Genomic DNA, 21,821 nt, shown 5'->3' on the forward strand with positions numbered 1-21,821 from the left:
GGGGATTCCTGGCCCAAGCTCAGTCAGTGACCTTTAGTTTCAAAGAGAGAGAAACCTTGCCTCAACATTTAAGATAGAGGGTGACCAAGGAAGACACCTCTGGCCTCTACATGTGTGCATGTGCACCCACACACACCTGCACACATACACACATACACACACACACACACACACACACACACACACACACACACACACACAAATTTTAAACGTAGCATCTATATCTTAATATTAGCAAGTTGTCTGCAATTGTTCATTCATCCATCTACTAAAAATACTGTATAATTATTGTGCAAATCCCCACAGGAGTTATAAAGAATAATGCAGCCTTTATAAGGGGCAAGGGATTGTGTATGTCACTCATTTCTCTATCTCAGAGCTCGGCCCACAGGGTATAGATAGTCATGATAGGATCAGATATGTCATGTTATTGAATACTCAGTGCTTAGAACTGTAAGTCATTTATGGAGTTCCTAGCTTATCTTGGACTGACTTATGAAATGAGAACAGTGTGAAATCCTGAAGCTATCTGTTGGCATGTATGTCCTTCTGCTTCACAGGACCCGTACTTGACCTTTGCCATTTCTAGCAAAAGGCCTACTTACCCATTTCCTCTGGCCCTTTGGGTAGCCCACACCCTGAGCAATCTTAAGCTGTATGAAGTTGTTCACACAAGTGGCTAGGGCAATGGTAACCCTCTGAAGAGCATGTCTGTGACATCTTGACGCTCATTCTGGAGATGCTACGATCTCTGGCTTCTCTAAGGCTTTGTAGCCACCCAGCACACTTGCATTTTGTTAGCCTCCATCCATTTCCATTCTTGTCTTCAAAGAACCCACACTGGCAAAGCCTGTGTCGTAGATAGAACTCCACAGATACATATTTCTATGGACACAGGAGTGTGATTTTTTAGAGGAAAGGCTTTGGAGGGGAAGAGACCAGGAGGCAGGAGGGCTGCCCAGCCTAGGACCTGCAAATGGCCAGACACACTGTGACTCTTGAACTGAGCCTCCTAGGCTGGAAGCTTGCTACAAGTAAGTCACACTAGTAAGTACCCTAGACCTTGAAGAGCGTTAATCTTTTAGCCCTGCACACAGTTACAAGCTTGCCTTCTCTCCATCCTCGTCCCAGCTACTCCACTCTTTCTCTATATCAGGTGTACATAGTCATCTTCCATCTCTCTCCACACACGCATCCCTGAGGATAAAACCCAGGGTCTGCACATGCTTTGCAGATGCATGTCACCTCTCTCCTCCACACACACACACACACACACACACACACACACACACACACACACACATATCTAAGGATGGAGTCAGTAGTGTCTTATACATGCTAGGCAAGTACAGCACCACCGAGCTCCAGCTCAGACCTTTCTTGTGCTTTCTGATTATCTTACTATTTTCTCCCTACATTTAGCACCAGCCACACCGCATTGCTGAGCCCTGTTCAGGTCCTCTGCCCCTCTGCATGCAGCTTCTCCTCTGGCCCTTTGCCTAACCAGCTCTTCATTGTGATCATTTTTCAACTCAGTCACAGCTGCTATAGGAGGGGCTCCTTGACCACCTGCTAGAAGCAGCCTGGCCACCCTCTCCTGGTCTCATTGTATTTTCTTTCTTTAACACCTGAAGTATCCAGAATAATCCTCTATTTGTGGTAGCTTTCTCTCCTTTTGGAGCATAGGCTCCATGACAGTGGAGATTGTGTATCCAATGCTCTTCCCTGTGCTGGTTTAGGATAAGAGCCTGAGAACAAGACTGTCATTGCCTCAAGGACAAACTGTTACTAACCTGGATAAGCCTATGGCACTGAAACACTGCCCTGTTGTTCACATAGAATGATGACTCCCATAAAGGCAACCCTCAAGATGCCTCTGTGTAGAGTATCTCCACTGACTCGCCCACTGCAGGAGACCACACTGTATCTAATCAACTCTGCACTTCTTCCCTTTGCTATCTGGTGAATCTTTCACCACCTGTATTGCTGACCTGTCACAGCCTGTTGAAATCTGGCACCTACTTTCTGCCCAACACATATTACAAGTCTGGTGGACATTTGTCAGATGAGCAAACTGAAGAAGAAATAGAAGATTCTTTTCTGTAGAGCTACATACACACCTGTAATGAATAGGAAAGCTCCAATGGAGGGAGGAAAGAAGAAAGAGAGGGAGAGGAGAGAAAGAGAGAAGGAGGGGAAGGAGAAAGAGGAAAGGAAGGAAGAGATGGAGGGAAGGAGGAAGGAAGGCATGGGAGAGAGATGAGATGAAGGAAAGAAGGGATGAGATGAAAGTGTGAAGGAGGGAGGGGAGAAGTACCCCATCATCCAGATGTTTCCAGTACGGCTCAGGATGGAGAACAAATAGCGCCCGGTCAGCTTCTCTCTGGGGACATTTCTGAGCCCCACTGAGTTCTGAAACAGCCTTGGCTCCTCAGTTAGTCTTCCCCTCCCCTTGCTTTCCGCAAGACACCCACACAGTGATTGTAGATCCCACAACCAGTGAACCTAGCCTTCTTCTAATTCTCATCCTCATCCTCACAGTCACATCTCATTGGCCCCCTGGGCCTGGTCAACAGTTCTCCAGCTGGACAGTAAATGCTCAGAGCTGCTCAGAGGAGGATGGCTCCTCTGCAGCCATCCAATCAGGGCTCTTGGGCCTGGGTGAAGAGAAATGCCAACAAGCTGAGGGAAGAAACACTGGCACAGAGCAGGGTGGCTTAGCTTGACCTGTTCCTGAGAGGCCCGGGGTACTCAGGTCCCCTTCTACCTCCAGTGCTGTGCTATATCCTGTAACCCAGTCTGCTTCACCTTCTGCAGTTGCTCTATGCTCCCCCGCCCCGCCCCCCCCCCCCCCACGGCACCCAGCAGGTGGATGAACTGCTACTCTACCTGGACAGGAAGCACACATCCTGGCCTGTGGCCAGCACTCAGTCAGCACTGGCTGGCATGGCAAGTAGGACGATTTGTTCAGTAGCTGGCTCTTTATTGCCACCTCAGGTTCCTCCATGACTCCCCTTGACCTGGGATCTGCTGAAGTCATTAAGAATCCCCAGGAAAGCTGGAAATACTCATGTCTTGGGTCATCACAATGTCTCAATCTTCTGGCACCAGTAAATATCGGTTGGCTGTATCAGAGAACTGGTGAGGGTTTACCCGTTAAATGACCAAGACACCCCAGATGTGTCTCAGAATCCTAAGTGAGTGTGATTTCATTTAGAGGGAATGGAAACAAGTGTATGCATGATAGTAATCCTGCATGGGTCAGGATTGGAGCCAGAGCATGTGGAGTGGTGGGGAACTGTCCTCTGAGTGACAGACATAAAGCATATTTAGAGTTCAATGGGAGTCCCACCTGAGAGGGTAGAGTTGTTCAGGTGTGTGAGTGTGTGTGTGTGTGTGTGTGTGTGTGTGTGTGTGTGTGTGCGTGTATTTGGGGGGAAGTGAGTGTCTTAACATCCTCTCCCATATGTATATGTTGTAGCTCCCTCCCCCAAAATGAAGCTGTCCCCGTCACCTCATTATCCAGTAGTTACCATGAGGCTGACACAATTCCAGGGACTGAAGCCAGGAGCTAAGGAGAAATGTCAGCCAGAGAGGCCCTAAAGGATGTGACAGTTACAAAGCCGCTAATACAGGGGTTCCCTCCCATGCAGGGAGCTGTCAGCAACAGTGGCCAGGCCAGGAGATTTATTGATACTAAGTGGATGGTGCTGAGACCTGGAGTGACTATCAAAGGGCTCCGGTGAGCAGAAGGCTGGCCCCAGCTGCCACACTGAGCAGCTTGGGGGCTTTCCTGCCCTGTGTCTCCCAGAAGGAGAGTCCTGGCCTCAATTCTCACTTCCTCTAGTTGTTGGGTTTGCTCTTCTGCCAATCATCCTGGAGGCAGGGGCCCTAGCACTGGACACAGCAGCAGGATCCCGGAGCTCCATGGCCCCATCTCTGTCTTTCAGGGCCTTTGTGCCTGCCATTCTTTAACCCTGGAATACACTTTGTGGACAGTGACTGCAGCTAACACCCCCATTTTGGTTGATGTCTCTTTATATATCTCTAGTGACTCTCTCTCTCTCTCTCTCTCTCTCTCTCTCTCTCTCTCTCTGTGTGTGTGTGTGTGTGTGTGTGTGTGTGTGTGTGTGTGTGTGTGTGTGTGTGTGTGTGTGTGTGTGTGTGTGTGTGTGTATGTGCATACCTAGACCAGACGTTGATATCATTAAGTGTCTTCCTCAGGCTGGGCAGTGGTGGTGCGGTGGTTAATCCCAGCACTCAGGAGGCAGAGCCAGGCAGATCTCTGTGAGTTCGAGGCCAGCCTGGTCTCCAAAGTGAGTTCCAGGAAAGGCACAAAACTACACAGAGAAACCCTGTCTTGAAAAACCAAGGAAAAAAGTGTCTTCCTCAATCTCTCTCCATCTCATTTTTTGAGACACTCTTTTACTGTATCTTGAGTTCACTGTTTCATTGACACTCGATGCCAGCAAGCCCCAGGCATCTTTTGAGTCCCTGTCCTTGACTCCCTAAGGTTAGTATTCCATGTGCGCATGACCACACCAGGATTTTTATGTGAGTCCTGGTGGTTTAAATTCACTTTGGTGCATGGTGAACACTTTACCCACTGAGCCTCCTCTTGAGGCTGAAGACAGATGTCCCCACCTGAACAACAGACTCATCCTTGATAGACACCAATACTGAATTGTCATGATAACTGTTTCGTAGTAACTGTCCTTCTCTTCTGCTGTCACAGTGTTTATCGTTGAGGCTGGGGTCCTGCCAAGTTCATCAGCCCATCTCTAGTGTCCTATAGGTGCCTCATGAGGAGCAGAAGCTGGCTGTTTAGAAGCAAACAAATGACCAATTGGCACATTTGTGGGAAGAGAAAAGAGTGCATGTATGTGAATAAGCACATATGATCTCCCCAGGATGGAGGGGACATAAAATAATACCAAGATCATACTGTGGTGAATAAATACATATGTAGGTAGAAATAGGTTGGTGCAGATTAAAGACAGAGGTTAGTGGATGTAGATGATGGGGGGGGGGGTCCATACACAGGGCTCTAATGCAGCAATGCCTGGCCAGAGGAAGGGCGCTTGAAAGAAATTCTCAGAACCTGAAGCTGACCTGTGGGCCAGTCTATTCCTTTCCCTCATTGCAGTGTATCAAATATGCTGGGAATTTGGGTTCCACAGCCAGAGTGGCAGAACTCAGGTCCAAACTTTGCTGTGAGCTGGTCACTAGTCTGTAATTTCCACTGTGGGCTAAAGAGAGTCAGTGTGAAGAGACATTCTTGGCCCTGGACCAGTGGTCCAATGCCAGCACACACCGATGACCACCAGAAGGCACTGTGCTATCTAGGTGTGTCTATGCTGAAGACCTCACACACAGTCCAACCTGCTGTGAGTCTATGTTGGGATTCTGTACTTCTGCCAGTACACATTGGGGTCCCTATTCTGCTTAGAAACACTCTTGCTCCTTCACCCCTACTGGTCACATCCAGGAATCAGGAATGTGTCCTCTAGCCCCAGCTCCCCTTCTGATTTGCCTCAGGCCTCATCTATCCTCTGCTAAAGAGCTAACTCACACCCCAGGTCAAACACTGCATCTTAAATGAAACTCTAGACTCCACAGGCTCTGGACTTAGTGCCAGCACTCCACCCTGTGGAATCGAAAGACTCTGAGGCTCCACCATCTTCTAAGACTGAAGATCTGCAAAGGGGATTCCTGAATGTCTGAGCTTTGAACAGCTCCAACATTGAATCAGTGAATATTTTCCAGTCAATTTGACCAGACTCTGGAATGCTGGAGTCTGAAGGAGTTGAACATGGCAGAGTCTAAACCATTGTTTCACAGCTGAGAAAACTCCCAGAAGGCTGAAGTTGCTCAAGGTCACTCAAGCTCTTTGTAATGATTAAAGGGAAGAGACAACCCTCTGGGTCTTCTGCCATCTAGTCTAGTTCTTTTTCTACAGAGCTCTTTTCTCTGCTGTGACTAGTTATTTTGACAGAGCTGAAGCCATGCATCTCCTCTCTCCATCTCCCTCTCCCTCCCCCCTTCCCTCTCTCCCGCTCTTCCTTCCTACCTCTCCCCCTTCCCTCTCCCTCTCTACCTCTCACTTTCTTCCTCCTAGGGTTTAGTTGAAGTAAGGAAGCACACCAAAGTAAGAAGATGGAGCTCAGTGACTACAGGGCAGGGCCCACCCAAGTAAATGTAAGCTAGGCCATCCCCCCACGTTGCATCCTTTTAGGGAGCTGTAGGAAGAAAATACTCCCTCTTCGTCTAAAGGATAGAGCACCCACTTCAATGAAAGAGAAATTAGCTAAAGGAAAAATAGGAGGTCATTTGAGAAGGAAATTTGTGGCCTGCTATGTCTAAGGATTTAGGCAGAATATCTCCCTCCCCACATCCCTCCTTCCCCTCCTTTACTTCTAAAGTTCTAGCAAAAAAAAAAAAAAAATGCCACAGCCACCAGGACCCCCGAGACCTGGCTGAACGTGTGGGGTAATGGGTCTGAAAGCTGAATTTTCATGCCACAGGACAGTATTTCACTGCCCCAAGGGGAGAGAAGGGATCCTAAAAATACCATGGAGCATATTACAATATTTTAACAGGGCTTATGGGCTTCCTGTGCACACTCACCCCTGGAAGATGGATTGTGCGTTTTGACAAATCTATATTTAACATGGGTGGATAATATACAACACAAGCTCCCTGGTAGAAAAATCCATACTTATGGAAAACCTGAGTCTAGTAATTACAATAGACATTTAAAGACAGCGCCTATTGTGGGCTGTGCACAGAAAGTGAGTCTCATTAGGCAGAAAGAGAAAATAGTTTAAGTGGAGGAGGCTAAGGAGCCACCTCAGAAAGAAGCGACAGAGAAGGAGACCAGCTCCTTCCACCAGCTTCTGCAGGTCACGTGAACTTTCCCTGAGCATCCAGCATGCACTCCTTCATCATATATTTATTAAGCATCTATGGTGTTCCAAGCACTCTGTTAGCTCTGGGACACAAACAATTATTACATTCCGAGACTCTGCATGGAACAAAATAGCTACAGATGTGTACAGCATTCCCGGCCGGCTATTGACTAAAGGACTGAATGGAAGCCAGGGAAATGATGGACCGCTGGTGGAGAAGGAGGGGTGAATGCTGCTTGGGAAAGTCAGACAAGCCGAGAAAGGACTGTGGAGGAGGATCACTCCTTGCTGAGAGGAGAGAACAGTGCTGCAGGCCAGAAAGGAACAGAGAGAGCAAAGTCCCTAAGACAAAACCCACTGGACTGGAACTGCAGAGTGACAGCCAGGATGGCCAGTCAGGGAGTGAGGAGACTGAGCAAGTCAGGAAAGGTCAACAGGGCAGTTTTTCAGACTTGGAATCCTGGTCAGATAGAACCAAGGGACTTTTGTCATGTGCAATGGGAATCTCAGAACCACAAGGAAATGAAATAATGTATATTGTTTCATTTTGGTTTGTTTAATTGATAAATTTCCTTTAGCTTCAGGGAGAGAATGGATTCCACTGCTAAAAAAACAAATGCGGCGCTGCTTCTCATCTAACCGAGATTTAAAATTGTATGTACATGAATGTGTGTATGTAGATGTCTGCGTGTGTGTATGTGTGCATGCATGCGTGCATGCGTGTGTGTGTGTGTGTGTGTGTGTGTGTGTGTGTGTGTGTGTGTGTGTACATGAGCACATGGCAGCAGAAGGGAGTCCACGCAGGGAAGGAAGGAATTTAATGAGAGGGGAGAGGAAAACCAGAAGGGGAGAGACTTCTATCATGTTTTGTCTCTCAAAGACTCTGGATTCAAAATGTGCGCATGGGGGCTGTTCAGTGAGAGTAAGGGGACCAGTGGGAAGAGCAGGAGAAGGCATTGAGGAGGAAGGTGCAGATGAGTGAAGTACAATAATACACACCTATGAAAATGCCAGTGTAATAAAGCCCATTCTTTTCTACACTAAAATTTAATTAGAAAAAAATTTCTTAGAGTAATCATAGAATATCCAAAAAGCTTCAAACATTTCCTAAGAATTATAGAGCATGTAAATGATTAATATTAATTTAAAATACCAAACAGCATAAAGTTCAGGCCATGATTATCACTGTCAGCTTCGAGACAGCCATGGGGCAGGTTAGAGTAGGCATCCATGATGTTTTGGTGTAGATGAAGATCTGTCAGTCAGTGGACAAGTCACCTTGAGGGAGATATGAAGCAAGGAGTTGGGGGTGGGGGACATGGGAGGAGGCAGAGTGTGGGTGTCAGGGGTGAAGATGACTGCAATACAATATATTCATGTGTGAAATTCTCAAAGAATAAAACATATTAACAACAATAATAATTCTCTAGGAATATTTTTGAAGACTCAACATGTTAGTGGGCATTGAAAGTCTCTTCTCATAATGAAATAAAGGATAGCCCTCCCTGAGGTGACTATGAACTCTCCATCCTGTATCAGATAGAAAAGTGAAGTTTACAGACTGATGGACAAGCTTTGGTCTTGTTCCCATCACATTCCAATCTAAGCAGAAATGTAATCACCCATAAGCCACCATTGGTCCCTTCTGGGGTCCTGTGGAAGCATGTGCCAGGCTAAGTTGTTGTGTCTGATACTTGGGAAGGCCTGGAAATCTCCTAGCAAGATGTAGGATTGCAACATGAACATCAACAGAAGACATACTCTGAGAGGATGAGCAAAGTGGAGAAAATCAATACCTGTGTTCCTAAACCAGTGTCAGCAGCAATAATAGGTTGCTGCCCTTCCTGTAGCAATTTTTAAGCTTTGCCTTGATGTCAGGGACAAAGAAGTGAAAGGTGGCCACACAGTCAACATATCAATCCACCTTGAGTTTGACCTAGAACACACATATAACATGAACATGTCTGTTAACTGTGTGTGTGCATATGTTTGTAAGTACACACTCATGGAAGTCTGAAGACAACCTTCAGATGCTTGTACCTTCTGTCTTGCTTGGGACAGGTTTTCTTTGTTTTCTTGTTTGCCAGCGTACACAGTCTAGATGGCCCAAGAGATTTCAGATGCTCTCCTGTCCCTACCTCCCATCTAACCATAAAGTCAGTGAGATTGCAGGCACATGTACTACTGTGCCCAGCTTTCCGAAATGTTGTAAGGGTTCAAATCCCTGTCTTCCTTCACTCTTGCATGGTCTGAATTTTACTCACCAAGCTGGCTCCCTAGCACAAATTCACTCCCAATCCTTGCTTTCAATTCACCCTCTAAAAAGTGGCCCTGTCATTCTTTTCTTAACGTGGTCATTGTAGTGACAAGAAGAGTCAATTATGTGGAAGTGCTTTGCTGTGTGGCTACTGTAGTCACTAATCACAATACCGCCAATCTATAACAGGCATCAGATAAACATTGGCTGTAGACAGATGGATGAGGGTTTGCGCAAATAAAGTGTGAACAGAATGGGAAGATGGGAAGATCAATGGACTGATGAACAGATTGGAATTTGAAGGCATGGGATGAAGGCTGATTGGTAGGGTGGATGGATGGATAGCAGATGGTAAGTGATGGTGGGTTAAATGAATTATTTGAGTCATCTGGCCATTTGTTTACATAATCTTCTATTTATTAATTGGGAGGATTATGCATGTGTATGCATGTGTGTATGCAGGTGTATGAACCTATGTGCACATGTTCAGAGGCCAAGGGAGGATATTGGGAGTCATCATTTGTTGCTCTTTACCTTACTCCCTTCATATAAAGGCCTCTCACTGAACCTAGAGGTTACTATTTTTGGCTGGGCTAGTAGCCAGCAAGATCAATGGATTTTTCATGTCTCTAAGCCTCAGTGCTGGGGTTACAGGCATATGGCTGTTTTCATTGGTGCAAGGGTCTGAACTCAGGTCTCCATGCTGTGCAGCAAGCGGCTCTTATCCAGCCAGAGGCTCCCCAGCCCCCACTAACCTTTCTTGTCTTCTTTTCTAGTCTGTTCCCAGTTCTCCAAAGGAGTCTATGCCATCTTTGGGTTTTATGAACGAAGGACTGTCAACATGCTGACCTCCTTCTGTGGGGCCCTCCATGTGTGCTTCATTACTCCAAGTTTTCCCGTTGACACATCCAATCAGTTCGTCCTTCAGCTGCGCCCAGAACTACAGGAAGCTCTCATTAGCATCATCGACCATTACAAGTGGCAGACCTTTGTCTACATTTATGATGCTGACCGGGGTAAGCTAAGGGTTAAGGAAAGGAGATTGTTGGGGGATGATGGAGAAAAATTATCAGCAGGAAGAATGATGCTTCTCTGTCTCCATAGAGCTCCTGGGGAATCAAGCCAGGTGCTTTATTTGTGTGCAGTGATTTCTTGGTTGCCAATATTTAACTCAGAGTGTGAAAATACCTCCTCTGAGAGACATATCCTCTAAGCCATCAAGCCACTCTACCATTCACCAAGCTCTCATATCTCGAAAGTCCAAGGACTTCAGCAAAGTGGATCATTAATAGAGCATAGAACAGACCAAGATCTGAATCCTGGATTCCCTCCTCACTAGCCCTGTGACTTTGGGCAGGTTCTTGATACATGATCACTGCCATAGTACCATCATCATCATCATCATCATCATCATCATCATCATCATCACTATCAACATTCTCATCTTCACCACAGCCATCACAATTATTATCAGTGTCATCACTATCATCTTCATTACCACCATCATCATAGCTATTATTAATATCATCATATTGATAATCATCATCACCATCATCTTGACCATCATCACTGCCATCACATTACCACCACCAGCAGCATCATCACTATCATCCATCATTACTGTCACCACTACAACCATCATCATCATCATCATCATCATCATCATCATCACCCCCCCACCTCCTCCTCTTAGGTGCTTTTTAAATCCTGCTTTCTTTTAATTTTGCAGTCACATTTCCCAATTGTTTCCCATACTTTTTATTCTCTGTAGCTTCTTTGTCCTGGGGTGCATCTATTTATCATATTTCCCTATAGGGTCCTCAGCTTCTTTTGCATTTTCTCTGTCAGTTGTGCTGAGAAACAGGCTCTACACTCAGTCAACCTTAATCAAAACATCGTGGTGAAATACAGAACACATTTCTTGAACACCTACTGTGTGAAAACATATTAACTATTGGAGCCATACCCAAATTTCACAAATTTGACCAACAGCTATTAGCTATCTTTAGCTACTATGTTGGCCTATTCTATAAACAGTGACTCAATTTCCCTGTATTGGTTCCTTTTCTGCTGCTGATGAAATGCCCGACAAAGCATCTTCAGAAAGAAAGGGTTTATTCTGGTTCCCAGTTCCGGAGGGACAGATAGTCAGTCGCTCATAGTGGAGAAGGCATAGCAGCAGGTGCAGGAAGCTAGGCTTGTTTGCATTGCATTGCATATGCACACAGGAAGCAGAGAAAGAGAACAGGAAACAAATGGGACCAAGCTCTAAAACCTGACTGCCTCCCCTGGTGGCATACTTCCTCTACTAAGATTCCACATTCCACCTAGGATTCAGTAACCTCCCCCAAACAGCACCGCTAACTGGGGACTTAGGAAGTGTTCCTATACATGATCCTATCTGGGACTCTTCTCATTCCAAGCACTGCTGTTCCCCAAAAAATAACAGTTACCATTTAGAAAACCCTTAAGGTACCAGACCAGCCCACACCGGACATTCCTATCTAGTTGTCCACAGAGCACTGTGAGGCAGGTGCTATTTATGCTGCCTCTTTACCTTAAGAAAAAATCAAAGTTCAGACAGGCAAGTGAGCCAATCGAAGTAATTTAGCTTTTATTTTGGATCTGTGCTTTTCGAGGGGTTTTTAATCAAAAGTTCTTCTTATTGTCTGTCATGCCCTGTAAACAGAATACCAAAAAAGATCAGTTGCTTACCTCTGCAGCATTCGGACACACAGCAGGAACTGAGCTTGCTACAGGAATAAGGTGGCAGACAGCAATGACCACCCAGGAAAGTAGATACAAACAGCAGTGAGTGCACAGGGAGAGTGAGTGCAGACAGCATCACAAGTCCTGCAGAGAGATAGCTAAACATGCCTGGTGGAAGAAGGGGTGGGCTACATCAAGCACAGGCAGCAGGGGATGTCACCTATGAATGCTGACGCTGCCATGTCTCTGTCCGCCCCTCCGCTGCAGGCCTGTCAGTCCTGCAGAGAGTCTTGGATACAGCTGCAGAGAAGAACTGGCAGGTGACAGCTGTCAACATTCTGACAACCACAGAGGAAGGATACCGGATGCTCTTTCAGGACCTGGAGAAGAAAAAGGAGAGGCTGGTGGTGGTGGACTGTGAATCAGAACGTCTGAACGCCATCCTGGGCCAGGTACTGAAGGGCAGCAAGGGCCACAAATGGGTGTTGGGGATAATTCGGGAGACGATGAGTGTGCTTCTGCTGTGGGTGTCAGAAAGGAGGAGGGGTCCAAAGAGGGCTCCTGAGGAGGTGAGATTTGACGCCTTCCACTTTACCTTCTGTGAGACCTAAACTTTCCATCTGAGACTTGATGAAGTAGCAAAGCTCATGGGAGCCTTGATAAGACACTTCCAGAGGTCCTCACACTGACTGACCCAAAACTTACTTCTTGGGCTCCTCTTTACTGTTAAAAACAAATTGCAGCCGGGTGGTGATGGCGCACACCTTTGGTCGCAGCACTCGGGAGGCAGAGCTAGGCGGATCTCTGTGAGTTCGAGGCCAGCCTGGGCTACCAAGTGAGTTCCAGGAAAGGCGCAAAGCTACACAGAGAAACCCTGTCTTGAAAAACAAAACAAACAAACAAACAAAAAAAAAAATTGCATCATCTCTTAGAGCTTACAGAGTCCAGGCTGCAAACAGAGTCCAGTGTTCAGCCTAGGATGTGTCATTTACAGGACCAGCATTGAGCATCACATGACCTTGGCCTGACTGATGTATTTTAGAGGCCAACTCCCTTTCCACTCCGTCCTTGAACTGTTCCTGCCTGTGAAAGCAGGAAGGGTGGAGTGTCCTGTGAATAGGTTCTGTAACCTCAACAGCCTTCAGCCGGCAGCCTCTGAGCTGTATTTGCTCTGGCGTCAGAATTAGAGAAACTTGGCAGCCCAGCCGGAAATGTCTCTGTGTAGATCACTGTCCGCTGGAGCTGCATTTGTATATTCAGATCAATGAGCAAGGAGGAGGCTGGCCGTCATGTTTGAACAGTGCCATGAAATGAAAGATGGCCTTTTAAGGTACTTGACAACACGACAAGGCTGGTTAATGGCCCTCAAGACCCTGGACCCCACCCCCTAAGGGGAGCCTCATCACCAGATCAGCAATCACTGTGAAGCCTCCACGGAAGAACAGGGAGAACTTTGGAAGCTACCGATTAACTATGCCTGTTCTGCAGTGGATTTGGGAGTTGCTCTTGAAGAGAAACCAGCACAAAATTGTTTCTATGGTGATAGAAGTCCTCTGGGCTGTAGTCATCTGGTTACTGAGTGCTAGCATGGGGGAGGGGGTGCAGTGTAGGGTAATGGGTAAAGGCAGGGAATTCTAGAAGCAAACCTGTTGGAGTTCGGCTTTCAGGTTGAGTGCTTGCTAGCTTCATGACCTGAGACCAGGCTAGTAATCTGTTTCCATCTCACATCCCACTCTGAAAAGCAGAAATAATTATAACTTCCTCTCAAAGGCTTTTACATGGACTAGAAGGACCAGGGCATGGAACATACTCAGAATGAAGTCTGTCCATAGGATGTGATGTGTCGAAATGCTGCTGCCATTCATAGTGCCAGCTGTCCTGACCTCATGAGTCATTTCCCTCTCTGACCACAAATGAATGTATCTGTGAGATAAGAAGAAAGGGCCCTGCTCTACAAACCTGGGATGGGGGACAGTGATGAGTTGAGATGAGAGATAGATGGAATGACTGGCTTCAAGGTGTCCTTCGTAGAGTCGGGGCTTGTCCTGGATTGTGTCACGCTGCTGTTTTCCAGGTGCTCATGGCAGAGAGAGAAGACACAGCATCAGGCTCTTTCTGTGTGTCGTATCCATCCTTACACGCTGCAGATCAAATAACTCCTGTCCATTTCCCTGTTACAGATGAAGAAGAGTTGTCTTGTTTTGTTCTTTACCAAAGGTATCCCAGTTAACATAAAAATAAATCAGGAAGTCAAACCAAGTTGGATTTGGCAACATGGCCCAATATCTTAAAACCACGACTTTCTTCTTGGCTGGAGCAATGGCTCAGAGGTTAAGAGCACTGGCTGCTCCTGCAGAGGATCGGGGTTTGGTTCCCAGGCACCAAATGGTGGTTATAACCGTCTGAACTTCAGTTCCAGGAGATCCAGCTCCCTTTCTGGCCTCCATAGGCACCAGGCACACATGTGGTATATTGAAATACATACAAGCCAAACACTCACGCATATAATTTCTTTAAATACAAATTTCTGAAGTTAAGAATACATTTCAGTTAGTAAAGTGCTTTCTGCACAAGCATGAAGACCTGAATTCAACCCCCAGCAGATACTTACAAAGCTGAATGAGGTGACACAGGCTTTTGATCCTAGCACCCCCGGGAGCTGGAGATGAGTGGTTGATCCCTGGGGCTCACTGACCAGTACCCAACTGGGGAGTACCCTAGGTCCCAGATTTCCAAAACTCACCTGGAAGGCTGCTGAGGAATGACACCAAAAGTTGACTTCTGCCCATAGCACAAATGAGCATGCTTGTGTGCACACACACGCGCGCACACACACATGTGAACATATGCACACACACACATATGAATATGCACACACATACATACACACACGAAGACAACACGCACAACACAGAATACAATTTTCTTACCTGTTCATCTATGGCTGCTTCCTCCGTCAAGGACAAATTTTTATATCATAACCAAGTGACTCGTTTGGTGAGTTTGACATTGTTGTTCATAAACATTTTAAATGATTTCATTCTAATATTCTGGAAACAGAGACCAAAGTTTTGATGGGATCCATGAGGCCTCTTGGTTGATAGCTTGTGCTCACATTTTATAGCTCACAGTGAGGAAAACTATCATATATAAAAGGAGACATAGCAGAGGAGCATCAGAGAGGTGTCACAAAACGGGTGGCAGGGAGGCTGAAAAGTGAGGAGAAGCAGAAGAGCAGCTGAACCAGCAAGGATGAATGGCACACAGCTCTGTCTGCCTGGTTACTCTCCAACAGAGGGAGAAGCCAAGAACTTCGTCTTAAAGATGAGAAGAAGAGCGCCACCCCTAGAACAAAACCACTGTCTTCCAAAGCCTCCAATTGGTTTAGGGTTCTGGTAGAGCCCACTGCTCTGCACCAGGGGCCAGCAGGGCAGAGGGGGTCCAACTTCCTACTCCTCAAGTTTTATGGGCTGTGGCTGGCGCCATCTGGAGTGGAAACCTATCACTGAGGACTGAGCTATCTTTCGACCCTGATTACAAAGAATAATAATAAGAATAAAAATAACAAGTCAGGAGACCCAGAAACAGATTACAAGTCAGGGAACCCAGGAACAATCAGCCACATCCTTAGTACAGAAGACAATTGTGAGTGAAAGGAAGCCTATGTCAATAAACCAAGGATTTCAGGTAGCTTGGCTCAGGCAGGAAAGGGTGTGGAGTGTGAATAGCTATGCCCTTGGTGCCTAGAAAGATGAGCCCATCCCCTGGGGATAATGGCAGAGACGGTAGCCATGAGTGTGAAGCACGGCCTCTATCTAGATTCACCTCTCTGCTGCAATGCTCACTGAAGACTCTGAAGTTCAGAGGTGTAATTAACCTTCGCAGCTTCATCCCAGCAGCAGTGTGTTTAATGCTGAGCTGGTTTTGAAGTAATAGAGACTGATCCGCTGCATGGATCTCATTAGTGTGTTTGCATCTTCTTTCCAACAAACTTGGGAGACAGCCCTGGACTAGAAACCAGCCACTTCAGGGTGTACAAAATGCAATATCATCAGCCTCAGAGATTCAGCCTCATCCCTAGACTTGGTGTACATAAAGGAATCCAAGGAGGGAAGATATCATCAAGCACAAGAGTACAGGAAAGAACACATCCCATGAGAGGACCAGATAAACTACCAAACCTCTACTATGAGTAGGGGACAGAGAAAAAAAAAAAAAAAAAAAAAAACAATGACTAAATGAACCACAAAGGCAAAAAAAAAAAAAAAAAAAAAAAACAGGAATCAGCAACCCCTCTCCATAATAGCCCTAAATGTAAATAATTATAACCCTCCAATTGAATGAAGACTGGCTGATCCAGTTTAAAAAATAATATCCAATGATGTATTGTCTATAAGAAACACACTAGCAAGAGACACAGGTTGGAAGTGATAGGAAGTCTGTATACCAAGAAAATGGAAGCCCTAACCAATGAGAGGACCATACTTACATACAATAATGCAAAGCTAAAACAGAGGAAATAAAGTAATACATACTACTAAATGGAACCATCCCTTAAGAACATATACATCAAACGTTGTTACACACCATTTCATAGAAGAAACACTAGTGGTCAGAAATGGGCTGATAGAGTCAGCTACAATAAAGCTGGGTGGCTTCAGATCCCAGCCATGAACAAGTAGATAATTTAGTTGAAGAGAATCAACCAATAAACTTCCCAATTGAGTTATGCCGTAGCTCAAAGTCAGCCAGACAACGTCTCAACAGCCCATGCAACATTCTCTAAAATCTACGATATTTTAAACAAGAAAGGAAGTTTTAACAAATGTAATGAAAATAATTCATTCTATATCATAATGGAATAAAACTAGAGGTCAAGAGAAAAAGGAATGACATAAACTGTACAGAACCCATAAGTTGTGGAATACAATTTTGAATCATCTGCCATTTGTTAAGGAGAGCCAGGGGGGAATATTTTCTAAATCCTAGAATCAAATGAAAACAAACCAGAATTTATCAGAACCTTTGGGTTACAGAAATATAGTTATTGGTGCTTACTGGAAAAGTCAAATTTGCAAATTAATAGCTTGATACACTTCAAAAGTTTACAACAGCAAAAATATAGAACCCCAAAGTCAGTAGACAGAAAGTAATAATAAAGATCAGCTCTCACAAATTGATTAAATGAAGACTAACATAACAATACAAAAAGAAAGAAAATAAAATAAACCAAAGTTTGGTCTTTTGAAAAGAAAACAAAATGAACAAGCCCTTCCATAAGCTAACAAGGAGGTGAGAGAGGACTGAAATTAGTAGCAATGGAGATGAAAGGGGATGAGGGCACTACAGTGGATACTAATGAATTCCAGAGGATTTCTGTTCTGAACATATAGAAAATCTGGTAGAAGTAGATGGATTCCTAGAAGTGTATGGCCTACCCAAATTAAACCAAGATGATAAAAGCCACTTCCTTAAATCTGTATTAAGTGATGAAAATAGAACTGCAGTAATGAGTCACCCGACAAAGAAAAGCCCAAGACTGGAAGAAATCACTGCCAAGTCCTAATGGATCTTTAAAGAAAAGCTCCTGAAACTATTTCATAGGCTAGAAAGGGAGGGAGCATTATCAAAGGTGTTCTATAAAGCCAGTGTTACTCTGACACCATAGCCAGATAAGGGCATACAGAGAGAGGGGGTGGGAAAAGGGAGAGAGACAAGAAGGTGCGGAAAGAGAGGGATGGAAGCAGAGAGAGAAAGAGAGACTAATTTCCTTGACAAAATAACTCTGTGGTTACCTGCACAGGATCAAGCTCAGAGCCTACCATAAATGAGTAGATGACCTTTAGGCTCCACCCTTTATGGAGGAGCTATCTGAGGTTGATAGTTTTCAGGAAAGGGAGACTTATTCATTTCTGAGGATATGGGTACTGATAGAATCCCCATGCTTCAGTGAGTGGCCCCACACCATGCATAGACATATAACACTAACTGGACATCATGGGTTACAAAAATTAAATGTTTTTCAAAAATGCTATAAAACAAATTTAAAACCACATTAAAAAGATCTGATACTTCTGGGTGGTGGTGGCATGTGCCTTTAATCCCAGCACTCAGGAGGCAGAGCCTGGCAGATCTCTGTGAGTTCGAGGCCAGCACCAAAACTGCACAGAGAAACCCTGTCTCAAAAAGCCAAAAAAAAAAAAAAAAAAAAGATCAGATACTATAATCAGGTTGGTTTCTTTCGATATAACACAGCACACAGAGAGATACACAAACTGAAGTTACATGATCATGTCAATAGATGCAGAAAAGCCATTAATTAAATCCAGCATCCATTCATGAAAAAATCCCTAATGAAATTAGGAATAAAAATAACATATCTCAACATAACAAAGATTTTGTGACAAACTTACAACCAATATTATACTAAGTGGGGGAAGAAGTGAAAGCATTTCCTGTAAAATTAGGAATAAGGCAATGATGTCCACTGTCTTCATTCATATTGAATATAGTGTTTGGAGTCTTAGAGCTATAAAGCAAGAGAAAAATAGAAGAAATACAAACTGAAAATAAATAAGTCCAATTATCTCTATTTGCAGACAACATGGTTCTATATTTAAAAGACCAAAGATTCTACTAGGAGACTCTTCCATCTGAAACAAATTTTCAACAAATTGCAAGGATCTGAAGATGTACAAAATCAGTAGCTTTTCTATACATCAATAATGTACTTGCTGAGAAATGATTTTTTAAGTCCTATTCATACTAAATTTAAAAATAAAAATACCTATGCATTAGCTTCCTTGCTGTTGCTATGGTAAACTATTCTGACAAAAAGTAACTCACGGAAGAAAGAGCTGGTTTTGAATCACAATTCCAGAAGACTAGAATTCATCATGGTGAGGAAGACAGGGAAGGCAAGGTGGTAGGAACAGGGAGCTGGCTGATCACATTGCAACTGCACACAGGAAGCACAGAACAGCAAATAAGGCAGGGCTATATCACTTCAAAGTGCACCCCCAGTGACATATTTCTTCCATCAAGGCTACACTTACTAAAGATTCCACAACCTCCCCAAATAGTGCCACCACCTGGAGTCAAAATGTTCAAACACATGAACCTATGGGGGACATTCCAAACTCAAACCAAAACAACCTAGGAATGAGCCTAACAAGGAGTTGAAAGGCCTCTATAATCAAACCTCAAAGCATTGATGAAAAATTGAATAAGACAATAGAGATGGAAGAGTTCCCTCTCCCCTTGCACATGGATCAGTGGATCACATTACAACGTGAAAATGGGCATATTGCTAAAAGCTACCTGCAAGAGTCAATGCAGTCTCCATATACATTCCAGTGGCACTCTTCATGTCAATAGAAAATACAACTCTGGAACTCACAAAAGACCCCAAACAGCTAAAGTAATCCTGAAGATAAAGAGCAATGCTGGAGGTGTCACCACCTGATCTCAAATTACATCATAGAGCCATGGTGACAAAATCTGCATGACACTGTCACAAAAACAAACATGACAACCAGTGGAAGAAAGCAGAGGTTCTAAAAGTCATCCCACACCACCTAAAGCATGGTGCCAGAAACACATATTAAAGCAAAGACAACCAACCCCGTCAGCCAGGAGTGCTGAAAAAACTAGATTCTGCAAGTAGAAAGATGAATGCAGATCCCTCTCTCTCTCTCTCTTTCACTCAGTAAAAAAATAAAATCAAAATAGATCAAAGGTCTTCATTTCAGACTCTAAACTGAATCTTCTAGAGGGAAACACTTAAATTAGACATTGCCTGAGGACTCCCTGTAAAGAGCCCCAGTGGGTCAGGACGTGACAAATGGGATTACACACAATGAAAAATATCCTGGACTTCAAAAGAAACAATCTGTAGAGTGAAGAAAGAGCCCTCAGAACAGGAGAATAAAACTGTTCACTATTCATCTGCAAGGAGATTACAATCCAGAATTTATAAGGAACACAAAAGGTTAAATACTCAAAAATAAAAGCAAATCATCCAATCAATGAATGGACGGATGAACTGAACAGACTGTTCTCAAAAGAAATATAAATAATCAAGAAATGGGTGAAAATCTGTTCCTCGTTCTTAGTCATGAGGGAAATACAAATCAAATTCACACTGAGTTTCTGCACACTATAGTCAGTGGCTTGGTGGGCACAGATGCATGGATCAAAGACTATAAACCCAAACCTGGTGCAAAGAGACAACCAACTCCTGCAAGTTGGCCTCTGACCTTCACATGCACTCATGTGTGCACAGATGCACAAATAAATAAATTTGCAACTGAAACATAAAGATCCTTTCTTTAAAAAATAAAATAAAATATCTATGATCAAGGAAACAGTATTATGTATGATGATTCATGCCTTGAATTCCAGCATTCAAGAGGCAGAGGCAAGCAACTTAGTGTAAGTTTGAGGCCAACCTGGTACATACAGTGAGTTCCAGGCTAGCCAGAGCTACATAGTGAAACCCTGTCTTGGAATAAAAGAAAGCAAGAAAGTAAGGAAGGGAGGGAGGGAAGGAGGGAGGGAGGGAGGGAGGGAGGGAGGGAGGGAGGGAGGGAGGAAGGAAGGAAGGAAGGAAGGAAGGAAGAAAGAAAACAATTGCTAGTGAAGATTCAGGGGAAAAAAAAGTAATAATAAAAACAAGATACACATTACTTGTGGGAATTTGAACTAGCCAGTAGGGCTGTTCCTTAAAAACTGAAAATGTAACTGCCATATAAATATACTACAGCCACGCTGTGCTGGCTAGATTTATGCCAACTTGACACAAGCTAAGGTCATATGAGAGAAGGGAACCTCAATTAAGAAAATGTCTCTATTATATTGGACTGTAGGCACGTCTGTAGGGCATTTTCTAAATTAGTGATTGGCAGGGAAGGAGCCAGCCCATTGTGGCTGATGTCATCCCTTGGCTGGTGGTCCTGGGTTCTATAAAAAAAAAAAAAAAAAAAGTAGGCTGAGCAAGCCATGTGGAGCAAGACAGTAAGCAGCACCTCTCCTTGGCCTCTACATTAGCTCAGGCCTCCAGGATCTTGCCAAGTTTGAGTTCCTGTCCTGACTTCAGTGATGAACTGTGCTGTGGCAGTATAAGCCAAATAAACCTTTTTCTCCCAACTTGCTTTTTGGTCATGATGCTCTGTTGCAGCAATAGAAAGCCTAAGACACACCACCAAGGTCTCTTACTATGTCACTGAGATACAGATGCTCTACTTATTCCAGCACTATTCACAATAGCCACAGTGTCCATCAACTGCTGGATGAGTGAAGAGAATATGCTATACACTAAGGAGTTTCACTCGGCCAGGAATAAGAATCACATTCTTTCATTTGCAGAAAAATGGGCAGAACTCAGGGATATCATGAAGTGAGGTAAGGCAGACTCGGAAAGCCAAGTACCACATGTTTCTCTCATAGGCAGAATACAGACTTTAAAACATAAGAATGTATAACATCAGGGGCTGGAGAGATGGTTCAGTAGTTAAGAGCACTTGCTGCTCTTGTGGAGGACTGGGGTTGCTTCCCAGTACCCATGTGGCCTGGAACTCCACTTCCAGAGTATCTTATGCCCTCTTCCAACCTCTATAGTCACTGCATCATGTGAGGCACATATATGCATGTAAACATGCATAGTATAAAACAAAGTATAAAATGTATACAAATATATATTTATAGAAAAAGAAATTTATTTATATAAAAATAAATAAGACTGAAATATCCACATACATAACAAAGAAGGTTATTTGGATAATTTTCTTTGCCAGTATACAAGACACTAAATGATATAATACAATCATTAAGGACAGAATGAATTTGAGGTGAGAGTCGACCAGAACCTCCCAGGGCCATCCATCATACTGCCCTGTTTTATTATCTCTGTGGTGTTTATGACCTGCTGACGTCCTCTTCGTTCATCT

The 21,821-nt window shown here is 44.3% G+C and overlaps 1 protein-coding gene and 1 long non-coding RNA gene across 3 annotated transcripts in view; one reads left to right on the forward strand and one right to left on the reverse strand.

The window, feature by feature from the left end:
• Positions 1-21,821, forward strand: part of Gria1 (glutamate ionotropic receptor AMPA type subunit 1) — a 324,981-nt gene that overhangs the window by 158,394 nt on the left and 144,766 nt on the right. For both annotated transcript variants that reach the window (XM_036195347.1, XM_036195348.1), the window contains exons 3-4: positions 9,942-10,181; positions 12,142-12,326. In XM_036195347.1, coding sequence (XP_036051240.1) covers positions 9,942-10,181; positions 12,142-12,326 — 425 coding nt within the window. The remainder of the gene's footprint in view (positions 1-9,941; positions 10,182-12,141; positions 12,327-21,821) is intronic.
• Positions 13,535-15,148, reverse strand: LOC118588811. Its single transcript, XR_004945618.1, has 3 exons — positions 14,805-15,148; positions 13,834-14,045; positions 13,535-13,608 (listed from the first exon to the last, which is right to left on the reverse strand). It is a non-coding gene; the product is annotated as an uncharacterized LOC118588811 (long non-coding RNA).

Source organism: Onychomys torridus, chromosome 8 (assembly GCF_903995425.1).
Source record: "Onychomys torridus chromosome 8, mOncTor1.1, whole genome shotgun sequence".
Classification (NCBI taxonomy): Eukaryota; Metazoa; Chordata; class Mammalia; order Rodentia; family Cricetidae; genus Onychomys; species Onychomys torridus.